This window comes from Marmota monax, unplaced genomic scaffold (assembly GCF_021218885.2).
Source record: "Marmota monax isolate L192 unplaced genomic scaffold, Marmota_monax_Labrador192_F-V1.1 WCK01_AAM20220418_F8-fsc00030, whole genome shotgun sequence".
Lineage (NCBI taxonomy): Eukaryota > Metazoa > Chordata > Mammalia > Rodentia > Sciuridae > Marmota > Marmota monax.
This window is the reverse complement of record NW_026691988.1, coordinates 5,550,886-5,571,108: the sequence shown is the minus strand read 5'-3', so window position 1 is coordinate 5,571,108 and position 20,223 is coordinate 5,550,886. Positions and strand designations below refer to the sequence as shown.

General features: G+C 33.2%; 1 protein-coding gene across 13 annotated transcripts in view; it reads right to left on the bottom strand.

Annotated features, from left to right (window-relative positions):
* Nucleotides 1-20,223, bottom strand: part of Eya4 (EYA transcriptional coactivator and phosphatase 4) — a 270,189-nt gene that overhangs the window by 54,499 nt on the left and 195,467 nt on the right. For 7 of the 13 annotated variants that reach the window (XM_058581339.1, XM_058581342.1, XM_058581337.1 and 4 more), the window contains 4 exons: nt 14,514-14,638; nt 13,049-13,117; nt 5,790-5,882; nt 1,218-1,284 (listed from right to left, as the gene is read on the bottom strand). In XM_058581339.1, coding sequence (XP_058437322.1) covers nt 1,218-1,284; nt 5,790-5,882; nt 13,049-13,117; nt 14,514-14,638 — 354 coding nt within the window. Of the gene's footprint in view, nt 1-1,217; nt 1,285-5,789; nt 5,883-13,048; nt 13,118-14,513; nt 14,639-20,223 lie in introns of those variants that run through there. The other 6 variants (XM_058581363.1, XM_046449743.2, XM_046449750.2 and 3 more) reach the window with 3 other exon arrangements.

Here is a 20,223-nt window from a genome sequence, read left to right as displayed (position 1 = left end):
ACATAATTTTAACAATATAGGAGCAAATAAGAGTTTGAATGTCCGGAGCCCAGGCTCTGCTACAAAGCAATCTGGTCACCTTGGAAAAAATAATTTAAACTCCTTACGACTATCTCACCTGTCAAATGAGAAATTTGGTTTAGATATTATATCTAAAGTCTTGTTACAGCTAAATAGCACTCTAAATAATTTGTAGATGAGGAAAAGGGAGCACAGGCCAGTTAATTAATATGCTTACAAGCAGATTCAGATTCACTACAAGTGACCTAATGCTATACAGTGATTACAAAACTCTATTTAAAATTTCTTCCAAGAATTCACTACTGTAAATGGGAAATCTTAGAAAAAAGGAGGAGAAGTCCTCCTGAAAAGAAAATGAATGCCATTCCCTTTATCATGTCACATTTTATCTGTGTTCCCAACTGGAGATTCAATCCCAGCTTATACTTAAGGATATTCTTGATGTTACAGACAATAACACATTATATATTAAAGTGTATGTCTTGGGAATCCAAATTAGGCACATCTTGTTGATTCCAAACAAATTGGGATATACACCCAATATAGTTAAATTTGAACTATCTACCATTGTCCTTAGTATGGTGACCACACTAGTTATAAAAACAAACATATGTATATATATTTTTCCAGAAGTATGCTTATTATAACTTGAAATCCAATAAAAATATTCCAATAATGGAATGAATTATGAAGCGTTGATGTTTGGATAAAATGTGAATTCTTTATATTTTCTTTAAACTACCCAGCATTTAAAATTTTTCATTTAAAAAAATAGCATATTCTAGTTTCAGTTTCATGTCCTGCTCAAAGTCCACAAATACCCAGAAAGAAGGGCATTACCCAGATAAAAGTGATATCTCTATTTCTTTTTTAAATTATTATTTTTTTAGTTGCAGTTGGACACAATACCTTTATTTTATTTATTCGTTTTTATGTGGTGCTGAGGATCGAACCCAGGGCCTTGTATGTGCTAGGCGAATGCTCCACTGCTGAACCACAACCCCAGCCCCTGATGTCTTTATTCCTAATATGTATAGAATATTTGTCTAATCTATCCAAATATCTATCCAGCTGCCTATGTTACATGTATGTACAGAAATTCTTGCCAATTAAAGTTGATATATTGTGTGAATAGAAATTAATAAATGTAATTCTGGAAAATGGTTCTAACAAAACTGCATCTACTGACCACTTACTTGGAAGGATAGAGCTGGGGAGAGTACTGATGTGCTGATCTAGGGCTGTAGCCACTGCTTGTGATTACTGTAAGACACAAAAAAACCAATGCACAAAAAAATTTGCTTCATAAATGCATTCCATTAGAAGGTATATAGCTAATTTAAAGAAACTGCCATGTTAAATGTTTCTAAAAATTTGTTCATTTTCTAAAATCCATTTCTTAAAATGTAACACTCCCTAAATACTTTTTCAAATTAAACTGCTTTGAATTTTGTTCTAAGAGCATGAAATAAATATTCCTCATTCAAATCATTCTATCACTCATCCATTTTCTCAAGTCAGCAGTATACTCTTACATATTGATACGTTATAAAAAAGTATTTTTGATTATAGAATAATTAAACTTTCAAGGTGTAAAAGTAAATTTTTAAATTTGAACACTTTACATTGTAAACTCCACATGATAGCAATATATTGCCTGCAGATTTATTCTAACTAAAATAATAATTCTAAAAAATATTTTTAGTTCTAGATGGATGTAATATATTTATTTTGTTTATTTATTTTTTTGTGGTGCTGAGGATCGAACCCAGTGCCTCACATGTGCGAGGCAAGCACTCTGCCACTGAGCCACAACCCCAGCCTTAAAATAATATTTAAGAAAAATTTCATGTTTCAAAACATCATTCACTAATTGTAAACATGCTATTCTTTTCTATTTTCTTTCATTTTACTAATCCGAGGAGTGATTAAAAATGCAGAGACCAAAGTACCCTAGAAATATTTGAAATGTAGAGAGCAAACATGCAGGATGATGTAACACCTTCTATTAAGCATAATCACAAAATGCAGTAGCAATCATATTTACATACATATTTATAACTATCAGAGAAAATACTTTTCTAAAAAGAACTTAAAAGTAAAAGTCAGGTTCTATAAACATTTCATCCAAATATGCACCACAGACTGGAATATATCCAAAAGTATGGAAGTTTCTCTTTCCTTTAGCCATCTGCCTTGACTAAGACAGATGTATTGCAAATATATGGGTTCTAAAGTGTTGAGCCAGCCCCTTCAGAGCCAATCCATACTGGGCAAGCACACAGAGTGTCTTTATTAGGCCATCTGCTGTTCATTCACTTTTCAAAAAGATTAAAGTAGTACACAACACAGTGCTGGAATTAGTTTAGTCTAATCAATCATAGTTCTACTTCAAAGTACTATGACCTTCCTAAGTTGTTCATAATAATTCTGGAGCTAAACTTTTAGAATTGTAAAAGTGACAAATAGGTTTAAGTTGCTCACTATTTTATGAAATATGATATACTTCTATATCCAAATGTTATTAAGTACTCTTGTGATCTATTGCTTCATAAACATACAGAATGTAAGGTGTTTAAAATGCTATTTTGCCTATAAGTTTGGGGTAATGAAAGTATAGTTTTCACAGCAATAGTACAATAAGCACATTTTAATGAATACTAGAAATCAAGTTTGAAAATAGTCAAATATGACTGAAGTATAATATTCTAAAAATTCTCAGGAATCAAAATTTAAGTGAATTTTCTATATATGTATATTAGAAATAAATTTATTGGTAAGCCATTAATTTTCTAGTTAATTCTTAAAAAACTTAAAAGGATATTTAAAACTCTCAAATCAATTCAATGAGGGTAAACTTTGTACTACACTCCATGGGTACTAAATGTACATTATATAATAATAGTGCTTTCAGTCTAATTTATTAATTCACTATAGTAAATGTTTTATTTATCAGAAAAACAGTTAAATAAGTTGGAATTAAACAATTAATTCCAAGATGTTTTGTCGCTTTTTTAAAGGACTTTGGCTATACATACTAATTATTCTCAAGACTGAAAAATAGGAGGATTTTCAAAATACACAGAATGATGAAAAGAAACATTCACTATAGCAGTTTTCATTAAATATGATGAAGAGCAAAATTCTGTATTTCAGACAAAACCTATATACATGAACACAATTCTGAATATATAGGATGTTTTTCTCTCTAATTAACAAATCTAGATATCATTAGAATAACGTACCCACAACAAATAAATTGTCAATTAAATTGAAATTTCTCACTAATGTCAATATTTTCACTTTCTAAATAAAAAACACAACTTTTGGCTTAGAAAACTAAGAGGCCATTTAAAGAACAAGATGGAGAATATAAGCTTCTTTATTAAAATTTATATATTTTATGCTCATAAATTTGCAGATGATAGAAAACAATAAAAAATGGATTCAAGTGAATTGTGATTAGTTGTTCAGAATAAAGACTGTTCCTGCCAAGGCAGCCTGATCTCCAGAAAAACGTATGGGACACCCTATACAAATGGGGAAGATCTTCTCTTTATCCCTCATTGTCTTTTAATTAACCCCAAAGGACTCAACTCAGTATATTTCAAACAAAAGGAAACACAACTGCTAGTCTTCAAAATATCCTGAAAATTAATTTAAAAATTTTAATGTCTATTAGTTTTCCAGATGATCGTGTCAAATGATTTTAGGGTTTTACTCTTACTATTAGGATACGTTAGGTCAGTGATTCTAAATGTGAAGCGGGGAGGAATTTATATGCCAGGAGAATGTTAAATATCTGGAGTTATTTTTTTGGTGTTATAACTGATGGTGCTACTGGCATTTGGAGCATATGTGTGGATGCTGCTGAGCATCTTACCATGCACAGCATAGATCCCTCACAATAAAGAATTAGCCCCCAATTTTAATAGTACTGCCATTGAGAACCCTTATCCTGAATCACTGTTGAGAAGGAACTTCCCATGGTGTTGAACATGCTCTGTATCTGAGTTATCCAATATGGTAGCCACTAGCTACAGGCATCCATTAAACATTTGAAGTGTGGCTGGTGTGATAAAAAACAAAATTTTTATCTTACCACATTTTACTTAATTTAAATTTAAATAGTTACATGTGGCAAATGGCTATTTTGTTAGACTGCATAGCCCTAGAAAAGTTTGAAAAGAAAACTGGGAAAATATGTTTAAAGAAAATATGAGTGTATTTCAAATAGAATGATTGTTTACACATGTTTCTTTGTGTGTCTTTATATTTTCCAATGGAGGACTATTGAAAGGACCCATGTACTACCCAGTTCTAGCCTCATTTGTACCAGTTATAATGCCTTGATCATGGGGCCATAACTACCTTTGACTTCTCTGTGCACCTTGGTATTCTCGTCTGTAAAATGTTTCAGAGAGCTCTGACACTCCTATCGTTCTATAGTTCTGTCATTCAACTTTCCAAGTACTTGTATGCCCTTGAAGTATGATAGCAATCACTTAATAACTCCTTTTCTTAAAATTGCATTATATACATTTACTTTGCAGAATGTTTACAAGAGCTGAAGTAAGTGAGCAATACAGAATCACAAGGTAAGTCAGTGTCTATCTCTGGGAAGCAGGCAAAATGCCAGAAACGATGTGGATTAGCATAAATGAGTTTCTATGAAAAATTTATCTACTATACATTATTTTTGTTTGTAGTACCAATATTTATGTCAATATATGACAACTACTTCCAACTGGTATGAACTAATAAAACTGGGTCATCCACATCCATAAAAATTAAATGTGCTATGATGACATTATACTCAAACACATATCTCAACTCTTTTTACTTAGGGCATACCCACATAAAATCCTTGCACATAAGAACACGAATAAATGTAAAATACATTAAAGCAGACAATGGAACCGAGATTTATTTGCCATAATTGCTCTTCTAAGTTTAATTTTCATCTTTCTGATGTACACATTCCTTCTAAGGTTTTTTTTGTTTGTTTGTTTTAATCCTTTTGCCAGAAAATAAGCTAACCAAAATACTGTAATTAAAAAAGAAAAATATTTTACCAAGTCAATACTGTAATTAAAAAAAAAAAAAAAAAAAAAAAAAACTTTTACTAAGTCAATTTATTTCACACCCTTTGTGTCCAGCTGGGAGTTATCAGATATTTCTATTTAAAAGGGATTGATGTTTAAAGACACAAGGTTGTTCTCTTTGAAGCCCAGGATTGCTCCCTGAGTCTGGGTTCTAATGCAACCAGCATGTGTCCCCCGAAGCCCATTAACCTTTAATACTTATCACTCAGCTGCTTGCACAGGAGGGCTTTTTTAAACCCAGAGAGGAAGCAAGGTTATTTAGAAGGAATCAAATGGATAGTTTTACATCTAGGATGGGGGATAGAAGGCAGTTTTTAATGTAATTTAAGTGGGTGAGTTGAAGGAACAAAGTCGGCTGTTGTGACCTAATTATTAAATTAATTAAGCACTGCATAAAATCATGATGAAGGAAGCCAGCTCTGCTTATCTCTAATGAGAAAGTCATGGGATTGCTTCACTGTCAACTGAAAAGCTGGCAAAATGATTCCTACTATAATTTGTAAAAAATACATAGTTTTAGGATGAATCTCAAAAGTGGATTTGTTGCTAACTTCATAAAGATTCAAGTTCTAATAGCTTTGATGTTCACGTTGCTATCCACAAGGAGGAGGCTGTGTATGGACCCTGGTGTGGACATAAGGACACACGAACTAAAGGCTTTACCTGACCCAGTAAAAGTGTCAAGCGCTCCATCTCCAGTCGTGCTTGTGGTTTCACTGCTGTTCAAGGGCTCTGTTTTGACTGCAAGAAGAGACACTACGTAGAAGAATAAGTACATGTGAGTTTTACTTCTAAATGTATATCAAAGACCCTGACTGTTCTATGACTGATCTCGCTAGCTATCATGGGCATGCAAGAGAAAACTTTGAGAAGTTGACGAGAAGAGTTTTGTTAATTTAGCTTCTAAATGGGCATGCATTTATGGAGGATTTATTCTAGAATCCTCTGGCTAAGCTGGTTCTCAGAGCCTGACTTTTAAAGGCAGTCAACCTTCAAAAGTGAAACAGCAGTACATATATTTGCATTTTTAATTCACTTAAGCACACTCTGATAGAGTCAACAGACAGAAGAATCCAGTCAGTCACCAGCACATTTAATTCAAATCATAACAAAGGGATTTACTAGTTGATATTTTATTCTTCCCAAGGAGATATTTAAAATAACAAAAATTGCATTAGAGTACAATGGAGGCATATACAAATCCAGAAACCATGAGCCTATTCATTGATGGGTGACAGATGAGACAACAAATTTTCCAGACTAAAGAAGACAAGGAGTCTTCAAGTGTTGGGTTTTTTATATTAATGATGTAACAATTTTTAATGTGTTATAGAGCTAAGCAGAGAAGAGGTGACTTTGATAGCAGCAAGCCTATTTCTGGAAAACTGTTGTAATATGTTATTTCTACTTTGAGATGGTGTATTTGGGCAAAATCCTCTGTGGCAGCAATGTAGCCTGGCACACATTATTGCCATTATGAGACACAGCACGTGGGGCAGTGATAAAGCCTCTCCCCATTTGGTCACACCATATTTTCCCTTGGTTGCAAAGCTTTACTACATATATCACAGCAGTAAGGGAATAAACAAACTTATTTTCTACTTGTCACTTCTTATGTTTCCTGATCATAAATGGAATGGTGCAGTTATATAACTTAGAAGCAAGCAGTAAACTATAAAGAAAGCTGCAGACCAGCCAACCATGACTAAGTAGGCCAAAAGAGAATAGCAGGGTCACACAGTACCTACCAACATTACACCCGTGTCAGTAATGTTACTGTGTTAGAAAAGCAATTGACTGATGAAACAACATGCAGAAATGATTATGTGCTTTCCACGTGAACAGACTTAAACAGATCCTCAGTGAGTTCTGAGTTAACTTAGTATTCATGTTTGAAAAATGACATGATAATTTTCTGGTAGAGTCAGAGGTGAATTGTTCAGTTTGGAAAGAGGAAGTAAAAAATGGATTACTTATCCTAACCAAAGGAAAATCGGAAGTTGACCTAACTTTCAATAGCAACCATGAGTAGAGTCTTATTATTTGCGTAATGATAACCAATGAATGAGTGATTAGTACATTTCAATAGTAATTTGCAGTTGTTCACATTACATTATACCTAATTAGCAATTGTGCTTACCACTATAAAATTTCTAATTAATACAAAATTATTATTGAGAGCTTACTATATGCTAAACCATGTGCATTTAGCTAAGCCTTAAAACAACCCGATAGTTACAAATCACTTTTTTCCGTTTCATACACAAAGAAACTAAAATTCAGGTGACTAAGGAATCTGTGTCAGTTCCATCACAGAAGAAATGATCTGAATTTGGGAATTTAGAATAAGATCTGAATTAAGAAATTCAATTTTAATAATAATCTTTCTACCAGAACTATCTTCAGGCCTGAAAAATGACTTGTTTATTTATGTTCCTGAGAGTGTCTCTCCATGAAGACTTAGAGCATTATAAGAATATGGTTACATTCTAGGAATGCCTTATTTAAATTGAAAGCTGAAAGTACTGAAATAGGCTACTAACTTGTATTTTTTATTTCTTCCTCATGGCATATTTTAAAAGACAACAAGGAAAAAAAAGTAGATGATAAGAGCACACAATTAAAAGATGCTTGATACATTCCAGGGGCTTTTCCTGTGCTTTACAGGAATTAATTTATTTACTCTCTACAACAGTCAACAGACAATATTAGTATCTTCATTCTTCAGATGAGGAAATTGAGACACACGAAGATTAAATAACATGTCCACAGTCACACTGCTGGTAAGAACTAGAATTTGAGATCAGGTGGTACATTTGCAGAATCCAATCACTAAACCATTTGCCTTTAAGGAAGTACCAACTACTCAAGAATTCCTTTCATCTGTATAGAGACAATCCAGAGAATAATCCAGATGGATGTAAAGGTTACCCTCTGTGGTATAATGTCCACATTTTCCTTCTGACATTTATGACATAGTCGAAAGCTGACAGAAAAACTACCACAAGAGAGTTTCTTAGACTTCCAAACTAATTGTGGCTAAGTTCCTATTTACACATGTCCGTACCTATAAACAGTGCTTGTAAAATAGATTTATTATATTCCCAAAGATAACCTACTTCACTTGTTCATTAGGAAATGAAGCAGAATATGAGGTGAGTCTGATGAAACTGGTCTAGGAATCAGACCCCAAGATTCATATTATTACCTTGGATTGCAACTTTGAGACTTGATTTTAAAAATTCAGTATTGACTGTGATTATAAATCTCCTCAATTTGAAAACTTCAGGTGGTCAAAAGCCTTCAGAAAAACTATCATAGAAGGACAAAGAAGAAGGTGAGATCGTTTTATCTCATTCTTAATATTGGTAACATCTTTCATTAAAACTATAAAGGTCTGTATTTACTTAAAGGTAGACAAAGGAGCCATGTGGGGTGATGCACACCTGTAATCCTAGCAGCTTGGGAGGCTGAGGAAGGAGGATCCTGAGTTCAAAGTCAGCCTCAGTGAAAGCCAGGTACCAAGCAACTCAGTGAGACCCTGTCTCTAAATAAAGTACAAAATAAAATAGGGCTGGGGATGTGGCTCAATGGTTGAGTGCCCTTGAGTTCAATCTCCAGGAAGAGGGGGGGGGGGGAGATAGAAAAAGGTGGACCATTTTACTGAGAAGAAGCATCCCTAGCAAGTACATGCAGATGCACAAATATCAAGATGTGTCCAGGATACAAAAGTGGAGGGATTTTAAGGTAAAAGTCAAAGAATAGATGCTAACATGTGGAGGAAAATGACAGACACTGATGTAAAATTATTTTTCCTATGCAGGTAATTATAGTACAGAAGATAACAGGGGATAGAAATAAATTGCACTGTCCAGATAAACATCATTTCCACATTAAGTGGACATTAACACATATCTCCTGAGCTCCAAATGAAATGCAAAGATATTTTTCTTTTCTTTTTTTTTTAAAAGAAAGGGTGTAATATTGGGTAATAACCAATAATTAGAATCTCTTAACAATAGAAAACTCAGAGAAGTGAAATCAGTACTTTTACTTATATTAAGTGATTAAACAGATATTAGAGTACAAAGGAGGGTAATATTGATATCCATAAAAAGATAATAGTTATAAAGTATACATTACAAAATAATTATAAAGCTTGAAAAATGGAAATCATTTTCCCAAAAATATTTGAAATGTATCTTATTTTCTTTTGTTTCTGCAGTTTAAATTAGATATACTATATTTTTTCCTAGTGGCAGAAAACTTTTTAAAATTAAATATGTGCAAGGCACTGTTAGAAACATGTTCATTAATAAAACAAATCTACTTTTTTTTACGTTTCTCCTAAAACTTGCGAAAAAATTCTCATTCAGTGTATATTCAGTAAAATATACAATTATATCTTGTTTGTCTCAAATTAATATAGAGTTTAAACAGGTCTTTTTACTCACTTTTCAGGTCACTATTCAAAATCATTACATACTATAAAATAGAAGCAAAAACCTTGTATAGTAGAAAAGGACCACACTTTCAACAAAATTAAAACCCACACAACAAATGCTTTGATTTCAAAAGCAGAAATCAGATTTTCATGTCCTACTTTGGAGAGTTCTGAGACTTTATTCTCCATGCTCAAAAGAAGTGAGTAGATGGTTCATGAAATTTAGGATAAAACAACTTTACACAGCCACAGCACTTTGTACAGAACTGTCACATTAAGAAATTCTTGGGGCTGCGGTTGTGGCTCAGTGGTAGAGCGCTTGTCTTACACACATGAAGCACTGGGTTCAATCCTCAGCACCACATAAAAAGTTAATAAATAATTAAAATCAAGGTATTAAAAAAAAAGTAAAAGAAATTCTTGCCTTGTCAGATCCCACCCTGGACTATTTGCAATTTGGGTGCTTTTCACATAGTCAAATAGTTAAAAAATACATATAAATACACACATATAATATACATATATTATATATAAAAACATATATGTGTAATCAGATTTTCCATTTTTTACTGTTTAAAATAATTAGTATCTATAGACTAAATCCAGATCGTGTGATTATTGTCATGTGTCAGTTGTAGCTACTAAGTCACTCTATGGCTGCTATCGTGCAACAACACCATGGCCTAATTTGTGTGGCCCACAAAGCCTGGCCAGTCATTTGTTTGCTAAGGTATGATTGTGTTCCTTTTAAAAGGGAAAAATCTTAGTTCCCATATAAATCTGCAGATATAATGATGCAGTTAGGACTAAAGTGATAAAACATTTTAAATTACTTTAAAAAATAACGCAATGTATTTAGGAAACACCAATGTAGGATCTTAAGGTGATGCTATTTATTGGTATTAAAACTACAGAATTAAAATTATTCTCAAAGTTAATGGAAAGGTCTTGAAAAGCCATTAAATTTATTTAGCTTATACTTTTTATTGGGATAATTTTACAAAGTGATTAACTCCAACAATAAAACTTTGAATTAAAAAAGTAAAACAGTTTATTCTCTGTGGAAGAGATTATATAACCAATGTGTGGTGTGTAACATAACACTTGCCATTAAAAATTCAATAAAATTCCTTAAAATTTCCAGTATCAGTATGCCATTAAGACTATATTCCAATAACTGAAGTACATATAACACTTTGTTAAAAGTTTGCCTTTTTGGCCCATTTTACAAATTTCTCTATTCAACAAAAATGTTTATCTGACCAAATATTGAAAGTTCTTTAAATACAATGCAAATTTTTATTTTCCTTAAAAAACTTGCTTATTCATTATATAATTAATTATAGAAAGAAAGATGTAGCAGTATTTATTGCCAAGCAATTTGTATACATTATCTAATTACAAAATGCTTTGCCATTATATGTTATAGACTTCCTTTTTTTAGAGGAAAAAACTCATGCTCAAAGAGGTTAACTAACTTGTTCAAGGTGACACAGCCAGTAAGAGTAGTGCTAACATCTAGATCCATGGTACTCCTGACACATAAGTCCTTTTCCTTCCACATGGCCATATAAGACATAATATTTACCCTAAGAATCGAGAAAACTTGATGGTTTACACTTAGAAAAATGTTTCTGCTTGAGGTGAGATGAAAATTCCTAAATATTGTTGGACATATTCACTATTGTAATACATTGACACTACTTCAGAACAGTCAGTGAGCTATAATTTTTTTTTAACATATGCTTGTCTAAAAAATTAGCAAAGTGAGCTGGGTACAGTGGTACATGCCTGTAATTCTGGCAGCTTGGGAGGCTAAGGCAAGAGGATTGTGAGTTCAAAGCCAGCCTCAGCAGCTTAGTAAGACCTTGAGCAACTCAGTGAGATCCTGTCTCTAAATAAAATATGAAAAAGGGCTGCTGATAGGCTCAGGGTTAGGCACCCCTGGGTTCAATCTGTGGTATCCCCCCCACCAAAAAAATAAGATAAAAAACTGGCAAAATGAGAATATATCATAACACAAGAAAATTACATGAAATTTAAATTTTTAAAATTTCGTGGTCCATAAATAAAAGTCTATTGGAACATGGCCATGGCCATTCATTTTTACCCTGCTTATAGCTACCTTTGCACTTCAATGTAGAGCTGAGAGCTGAAACAGAGACTGTGTGTTCTATAAAGCCAGACACATTTACTATCTTGATCTTTTCCAAAAGGGACTTCTGCATTAGAATTAAGAAAAACTGAATCCTGGCAACATATTTTTAAGTATGAAAAGTGTATTCCAAATGTGAAAATGAGAAATATTTGAAACTAAAACCATAAAAATATAAACAATGCACATAGTGCAGTGATATTTATATGGTGGTGATGTTTTAATTTGATCTGAGGGCAAGGCCACCCAAACTGTGCCTATTTTGAGTACTTGCTTTTAATGCATCTTTCCAATAAATATTAGCTCTTTTTTTAAGCCTAAAATGAGTGTTTCTGCAGTATTGTGATGGTTTAAATATTTACATTTTGGTAGTATATTAATATTTGATATGGGGAAAATTTGTGTGTGTATGAATATAAATATCTATAGATCAAAACATTTCAAGAGACTATTATAATTTTAAACATATAGGGGCTGGGGTTGTGGCTCAGTAGCAGAGGGCTTGCCTAGCACGTGTGAGACACTGAGTTTGATTCTCAGCACCACATATAAATAAATAAAATAAAGATCCACTGAAAACTAAACAATATTTTAAAAAATTTAAAACATATAGTTTCATCACTGAAACTTTTGAAAGTAATATGATATTGACTATTGACTTTGAAATATTTATCAAAGTCTGAAAACTAGCTACTATCTTTTTGCCATGTAAAGAATTTAATTTAAATCCTAAAAAATCTATGGGTTATTAGGTAACTAAATTTTTATATATGTTTACTCCTTCAACTTGCTCTGATCAATGTGCCTGTCGCTGGGTCAAATTAACCACATAATAAATTTTTTAGTCATTAGAAAAACCACGTGTGGTCCACATATGTACCTTTTCGTGCCAAAATATGAAAAATATCAGGAAAAAAAAACCTCACTGACATTCTTTTTTTTTTTTTTTTTTAAATATTTATTTATTTATTTTAGTTCTCGGCAGACACAACATCTTTGTATGTGGTGCTGAGGATCGAACCCGGGCCGCACGCATGCCAGGCGAGCGTGCTACCGCTTGAGCCACATCCCCAGCCCCCTCACTGACATTCTTTACATTTAATCTTACATTCTTACATTCTTTAGAATGTAAGATTAGAGCATCAGTTGATAAAAAAACCACAGCCCACTGTTACCATAAACAACTAAAGTCTTGTTCACTTTTCTCCTTTTTACATACTGAACCCTGAGAAGAGGGGCAAACACAGAAAGAGCAACAGACAGCAAACCAGAGGGGCAAATCCACACACCCAAACGCATGCAGTGTACCATCGTCTCCCATACTTGTTGCGGAAGAGGGGGTGTTGCAACTCAGTAACCAGTCTGCTGTATTTAAAACAGTCATGTTGTCCCCTGAGAACAGGAACAGTATAAGAGTTCATTGTCTGAACGCCTGCTCAGTGTACATGAGTAATCTTCAATGTCTGTGCTGGTTTCTGACCTTTAGCCAAATTAGCACTGCACTGTATGACTTCTGCATTTTGGTGTACCCAGATCTGTTTTAGTTCAGTAAATATATGTACAGGACGATTTGTGAACTTCAAAGTCTGATTTCAGAGGATTTTTCAATCTTATTAGTATCCTATTTCAAGTTTAAATGTAAATGTCCATACTTTAGTCATCACTAAATATTCTTATATATTTGCAATCCCATAATTAATTAGCTGAAATTACAGATGCATGTTTAGAGACAAAGAAACACTATAAACAAGGAGAATGTTAATCTACAAAGGGTTTGGTATAAAACATTATTAAGTACAGGTAAGTTGCAATGCACACAACTTGACAAAGAACAGTTTAGACTGCACAGTTATATTAAATGGGAAGAAGTGTAGAAATTTTATAGATATTTATTCAAAATTTAAAAGAAAATATGATGTGGCAAATGCTGATATCTGATAATAAGAATAGTTTACAAACTAAACCAAATTTCATATAAATTTTACTTTATTGATGAGACTAGACTTATGAGATTTTAAAATGGTTGTGAATAATTGAAATGCAATTTATATCATATTTATGAGAGTGTATGTATGTATATAGTCAATATATACATATGCTAGTATAAGAATTGGATCATATGTTCTGACAAGTTGAATGCATTCTATAAAAAAATTATATTTAAAAAACCAGAATTTTAGACAGACTAGTTGTTGTTGTGGAATAATTATGGCCTAATGAAATGAGAAAGTATCTAGAAAAAATACAATCCTTTTTTACAGAAGTGCTAAGTATTATGGTATTATTCTCTTTGAAAAGAAAATACAGCAGATATGCATATTTTTGTATTTCCAAGATCATTTTTAAGAAAAAAACATTCTCTATGAAAAATTTTGGGTAATCTCTTTTAAATCAAAATAAAACCCAAAAGTGGCATAAGTGGTGTGTGTGTGTGTATGTGTGTGTGTGTGTGTGTGTATTTGTACTAACAGAGTTCAAATCTTTTGATAAAAACTTTTAAATTATTTGAAATATTTATAAGGAATAAGTAAAAACACAAAAAGAAAACCTTCTGTAGGCCCTCAAAATGTTGCTCAGGACTATCTGTTCTCTCTGAATGTTTCCACTATGGAGGAAGAACATATATTTCAAGAAAATCAACAGAATGATAAATGACATACTAACTCTATATTCCTAGGATATACTGATGAACTGATAATAAGATAATCATTTATTAGCAGAATCCTAATGTAAAATTAAAGCAAACAGTGAGATATGATTCTGGGTATCTCTGGGGTGATACACTTACCTCCAGTTCCATTCGTAGTGACTGATGTGCTGCTGAGATTGGATTTATCCAGTTTGGAGCTACCAGCAGTATCACTAGGTCCAACAAGAGTATGAGGACTTGCTAGGTCCTGCATTTCCATAGACCTGTTGGAGTAGGAAGCAACAGAGCAAAAGTTGAAACTTCAAAAATTATTTTTTACTAAATTATATACATGATTCCATTTAGTACATGTGTGATCTCACAATAAATAAAGCCAATAGCTGAAACCTCTTTGTTAACCAAGTGAATATACAGTCTATTAAAAATAAATAAATGAATAAGAAAAGCTTCCACAGTGATTTAGTTCTCATAATTTGATTGTTATTTGTAATCCTAAAAGTATTCCACATTATGAAGAAAAAAAAAGCAGATTCTTTCATCTTAGCAGTTGATATGAACATCTACCTTCCTAAATTGTTCACCTCTGGTATAAATATGAAGAAACAGTGAAAACAGTCAATTCCCATAATTTGGCATACCCTGTCACCATTGAGGAAGAATTCAGTAACCAGAAATAAACTGGGAACTCAAAACCAGAACAGAAGCTTCTAGCTGACCTCATTGACCTAGGTGGCTGAAAAATGAGCCAAAGGCCTGAGAGCTGGAGTTGTAACACTTCTAATATCCATCCAGGAACAGGAGACTTTGATATATGTTTGTTTCAGAGAATGTGCTAGAATTGAGACCCTAAATAAAACTGGGATTCTTTTTTTTTAAAGAGAGAGAGAGAGAGAGAGAGAGAGAGAGAGAGAGAGAGAGAGAGAGGGAGAGAGAGAATTTTTTTAGTATTTATTTTTTAGTTTTCTGTGGATACAACATCTTTGTTTGTATGTGGTGCTGAGGATCGAACCCAGGCCGCACACATGCCAGGCGAGTGCACTACCGCTTGAACCACATCCCCAGCCCCAAACTGGGATTCTTTTTTTTTTTTTTCCAAACTGGGATTCTTAAAAATGATAACCCTCTTCTAAAAAGGAAGCTAGAAAAAAATTATTGTTCAGTGGTCCAAATAAGCCAAACATGCTTTTATGAAAGAAAGGAAGCATAGATAAACAAAAATTGAGAATAATTTTTTTCACCTATGACCTGAATTAAAAAGGAAAAAAAAATACTATGGGGTGATTTCAGCTGAAAGAAAGAAACCAAATGAAATCTAAGATGTGCAGGAGGGAATGAAGAGTAACATAAATGTAAGAATGCAGGTAAATGTCAAAGATTATCTTCTATGCTCCTCTTAAATAATTAAAGACAGCTTTTTGAAGCAAAAATATGCTTCTATCTTTGAAGCAAAAATATGACACTATATTGTGAGATTTATAATATGCTATAGAAGTGAAATAAATGATAACAACACAAAAGATGGTCAAGTGAATGAAGTTGTATTTTCTAAGGTTTCTCCATTTGGCTTTAAGTATTATATTAAACTTGGATAAATAGTAAGTTTAGGGTACATAATATAACTCCTGTCATTAAATATTAATAAGAAAAATATCAATAAATACAATAAAAAGCCATTAGGTCAATTAAAATAAAAACATAAAGAAATGACTGATCTCAATGAAGTCAGGAAAAGAGAAAGAAATAGCATATGAGAAAAATGGAAAATACACAGAAAAATGGCACACCCACCTAACCCCATTGATGATTACACTAAGTTTCAAGGGATTAAACACTCCAACAGAAAGCCAAGGTCATCATCTTGTACTACACAACTGACACTTAGCTATAGGAGAGTTACAAGAAGCATTTTCAACTATACACTGTAATGACACAGTGCACCACCCACACATTCAGATCTAGGCCTGAAGAACTCATTCCTATAGCTGCTGGGAGTGTTGCCAACTGATAGCTCTCAACTGAGTTCCTTTCCAGGACTTGCTTCAACTAACAGATTCTATGTGCCCAAGATCACATCCCTTTTGGGGTCAGCCCTCGTATACTGACAGGTCAATGTAGGAGTATAAACACTTTCTCCTGCTCCAAGGTGCATCCTAGTCTAGGGCACCCATAAAACCAGCTGAGCCTTTGTTGCAATTGAACAACCAAAGTCTCCTAGTCCAACTTTGCTTCCTTCCTTCTCCCAAAAGGTATTGATACTGAAAGCACATCCCAAATACACCCTGTGCATGAAATCTCCATGTCAGAGTCTGCTTCCTAGGAACTCTAAAAGAGTGGGAAGACCCAAGTACGTTGAGAGTAAAGGGGAATAAAGGCAAATTATATACCATGCAAATGAAAATTAACAGCAAAGAGATGTTTAGGCTATAATGTTATCACACAAATGGGTTTCAAGATGATAGAGAGAAATTAGAAAATGATGAAAACCAAAAAAGTTTCTCAGGAAAACTGGACCACCCAAACTGTGCAGGTACCTATAAGCAGAACTTCAAATTACCCTGAAGGAGAAACGGACATAACTAAAAGATGAAACAGGCAAGTCCATATTCATAGTTTGAGCTTCCTTTTATTCATTTATTTTTGGTAGCAGGGATGAGCCCAGGGGCACTTAATCACTGAGCTACATCCTCAGCCCTTTTATTTTGAGACAGAGCTAAGTTGCTGAGGCTGGCTTTGAACTTGCAATTCTCCTGTGTCCAGAACCAGTGGGATCACAGGCATATGCCACCAAGCCCACCATGGCTGGAGCTTTTATAATATACTTTTAATAATAACTAACAGAAAAAAAATTGACAAAAAATTAGTTTAAAATGCATACAAAAGATTTGAATAGCATTATTACCAATGTGACCTAATTACCAGTTTGCTTTAGGATGCTAACAACAAGGATTGTAGAAAATAGGCTAGTTTCAAGCATACCTGGAATGCACACAAAGGACTATACCAGTATGTTTTAACATGGAAATCTTATAGAGAATGATATCTGATCACAATGAATTAATTTAGAAAGTAAACGTAATAAAATATATATATATATATATATATATATATATATATATATAGTCCCTAACATTTGAAATTGAAACACCATATCTAAGCAATCTTTAAGTCATAGAAGAATCCAAAAACAAATATAAAAAATAATTAGGACAAAACAATAATGAAAACTTTAAAACCTGTGGTATATAGATAAAGTAGTGGTTAGTGAGAAATGTATATTAAAAAGGACAAAGTTTTAGAAGTATGTGATCTAAGTTTCTACCTTAAGAAACTAGAGAAAGAAAAACAAATCAAAGAGAAAGTAAGTAGATTTTTATTCTTTTTATTTTTATAAAAAATAAAAAATGGTAAGTAAAAAATACATGAACAAGACATAAAATTTATAAATTTTATGGATTTTTCTGATAAATCCAGAAAATGATCATTAGAGATACTAATGACATTAAAAGGATATAGAAATATTATAAGTATTATGCCAGTGAATTCAACAATGGACAAAGTTAGTGACTTTCTTGAAAGACATTGTTAAAAACCCGACCCCAATAAAAAAATTGAAATTCCAGAGCATGTGTGAGGCATTGAGTTCCACTCTTAGCAATACACACACACACACACACACACACACACACACACGAAAAATTGAAATATAAATGATCAACTGAAGAAACTGAATTGTCACTTTCAGAAAAGAAAACTCTAGAGTCATATGATTTCCTTTGCGAACGCTAGCAAACATTTTAAGAAAAAAATACTAACAATCTTTTACAATTTCTGTTGGACAAAAACAAGAGAGAATGTTTTTTACTATTGTAGGAGACCAGAATGACCCTGACCCAGAATCTGACAAAGATAATCTCAAGAAGAAAGTTATGGATCCATGTTACTTATAAACAAAGATAAAAAATATGGAACCAAGCATCACATCCAATCCAACAGTAAAAGGACAAACACATCATGACCATGTGTGATTCATCCCAGGAATGCAAAGCTGATTTAACATTGGGAAATCAATGTAATTCAATATATTAACAGAATATTATTTCATGGGTACAAAAATTACTTGACAATATTCATCATCCATTTGTGTCTAAGTTCTTGGCAACCTAGGAAATGAAGCATTTTCCTTTCATCTGATAAGAACTGTTTATGAAAAATCTTCAGTTTATATCATATTTAATGATGAAATATTAAATTCTTTCAGCAATGAGGCAAAGATGTCTGCTTTTCTTTCTTCAGCACATTTTACTAGCAATCTTGGCCAACACAAGGCAAAAATAAATAAATAAAATGGTGAAGAGTAAGAGTGTAGAGTATAGAAAGATAAAACTATAATTCACATATGACAATTGTTTACATAGAGAATTTTTAAAAATCTATCAAAAAACTCTAATATTACTAAAACTGGTAAATAAATTTATCAAAGTTACATAGATAAGGACTTTGCCATTACTAAATAAAACATGAACTAAAAATATCTGAAACTTCAGCAAATGACTCTTCAAATACTGAAATTTCAAAATAGTGGTTATTCATCTTTAAGAAGCACTGAATGGTCAGACACTCAACTGTCAGGCAGAACTTTCCTATTGGGGAAAATAAAACAAAACAAAACAGAAATGCTATGCTTTAGTCTCTACAGTATGTGTGTGTGTGTGTGTGTGTGTACACTCAAATATATAATGTTCAGAATACTATAAATATTCTGAAACATAAGAAGCAGAAAATGACTGGTATAGTTGTGCATGCCTGCAATCCCAGCTCCTGGGGAGGCTTAAGCAGGAGAATGGCAAATTTGGGGCCAGTGCCTGGGCAACTTAGAGAGACCTTGTCTCAAAATAAAATTAAAAAGGGCTGGGAATGAGTTCAGAGGTTAGAGCACTCTTTGGTTAAATAAATAACTAGTACCTAATCAAAGAGAGAGGGAGAAGTGGGGGCAGGGGAGTCATTCCTAGTAGAGAGTAAAAAATAGTAAATGGCAGACCTGAATATGGTCCAGGTTTTGGAATTATCCAACAGGGCATAGATGAGCCTCCATGCCTAGATACAGAGTTAAGTATTGTCACCTCAAGGTGCTGGGGGAGGTAAACACTGTTTCTACAGATCTACTGGGAAAATACAATTGGAAATGAACTCCTGGCTTCCCCTAGACTCTGCCCTGTGTACTGAAAAAAAATTATTTGTACCCTAACAGTTTTTCTGAGTGAGTTCTTTTAGTCAATTAACGTAGCTAAGGATGATCTTGGGGACACCCCAAGCACAACCCTGCAATTATTGAACTGTATTTTCACTAGAGTCATTAACTGCACCTCAACATAAGCACATAACTCTCTTCTGAACTGATGCAACGGATACTTGGAATTTGAGAGGATGAGGAAGCTAGAATTTGTGATATGAAAAAAATTGTGGTTGGGACCTGCTCTAAGGAGTTCCAGAAGTCTGTGCAGAATGTCCTGGAGATTCTACTGAATATTAAGTGGTGCCTGTTGAGGGTAACATTCTATGAGGCTGGGCAATGAACCATCAGGGACCTGGTAAGCAGAACAATTCTGAGAAATCACACAGAGTCTCAGTGACGTTGGCTCTCAGTGGAAAATCCCATAAGAGCTCAGCTTCAGTTTTTGGCTCCAGTGAAATCCAGACTCCTGAACAAAGTTTACAAACAACTCTCAATAAAGCCAAGCTGATCTATAAGCAAGTTAATGGTCTACCAGAACAAGGAGAACACTTTTTAAAAGAAACAAAAATCAAGCACTCAGTACTGTAAAATCTCTTATTATCCAATTAAAAATTA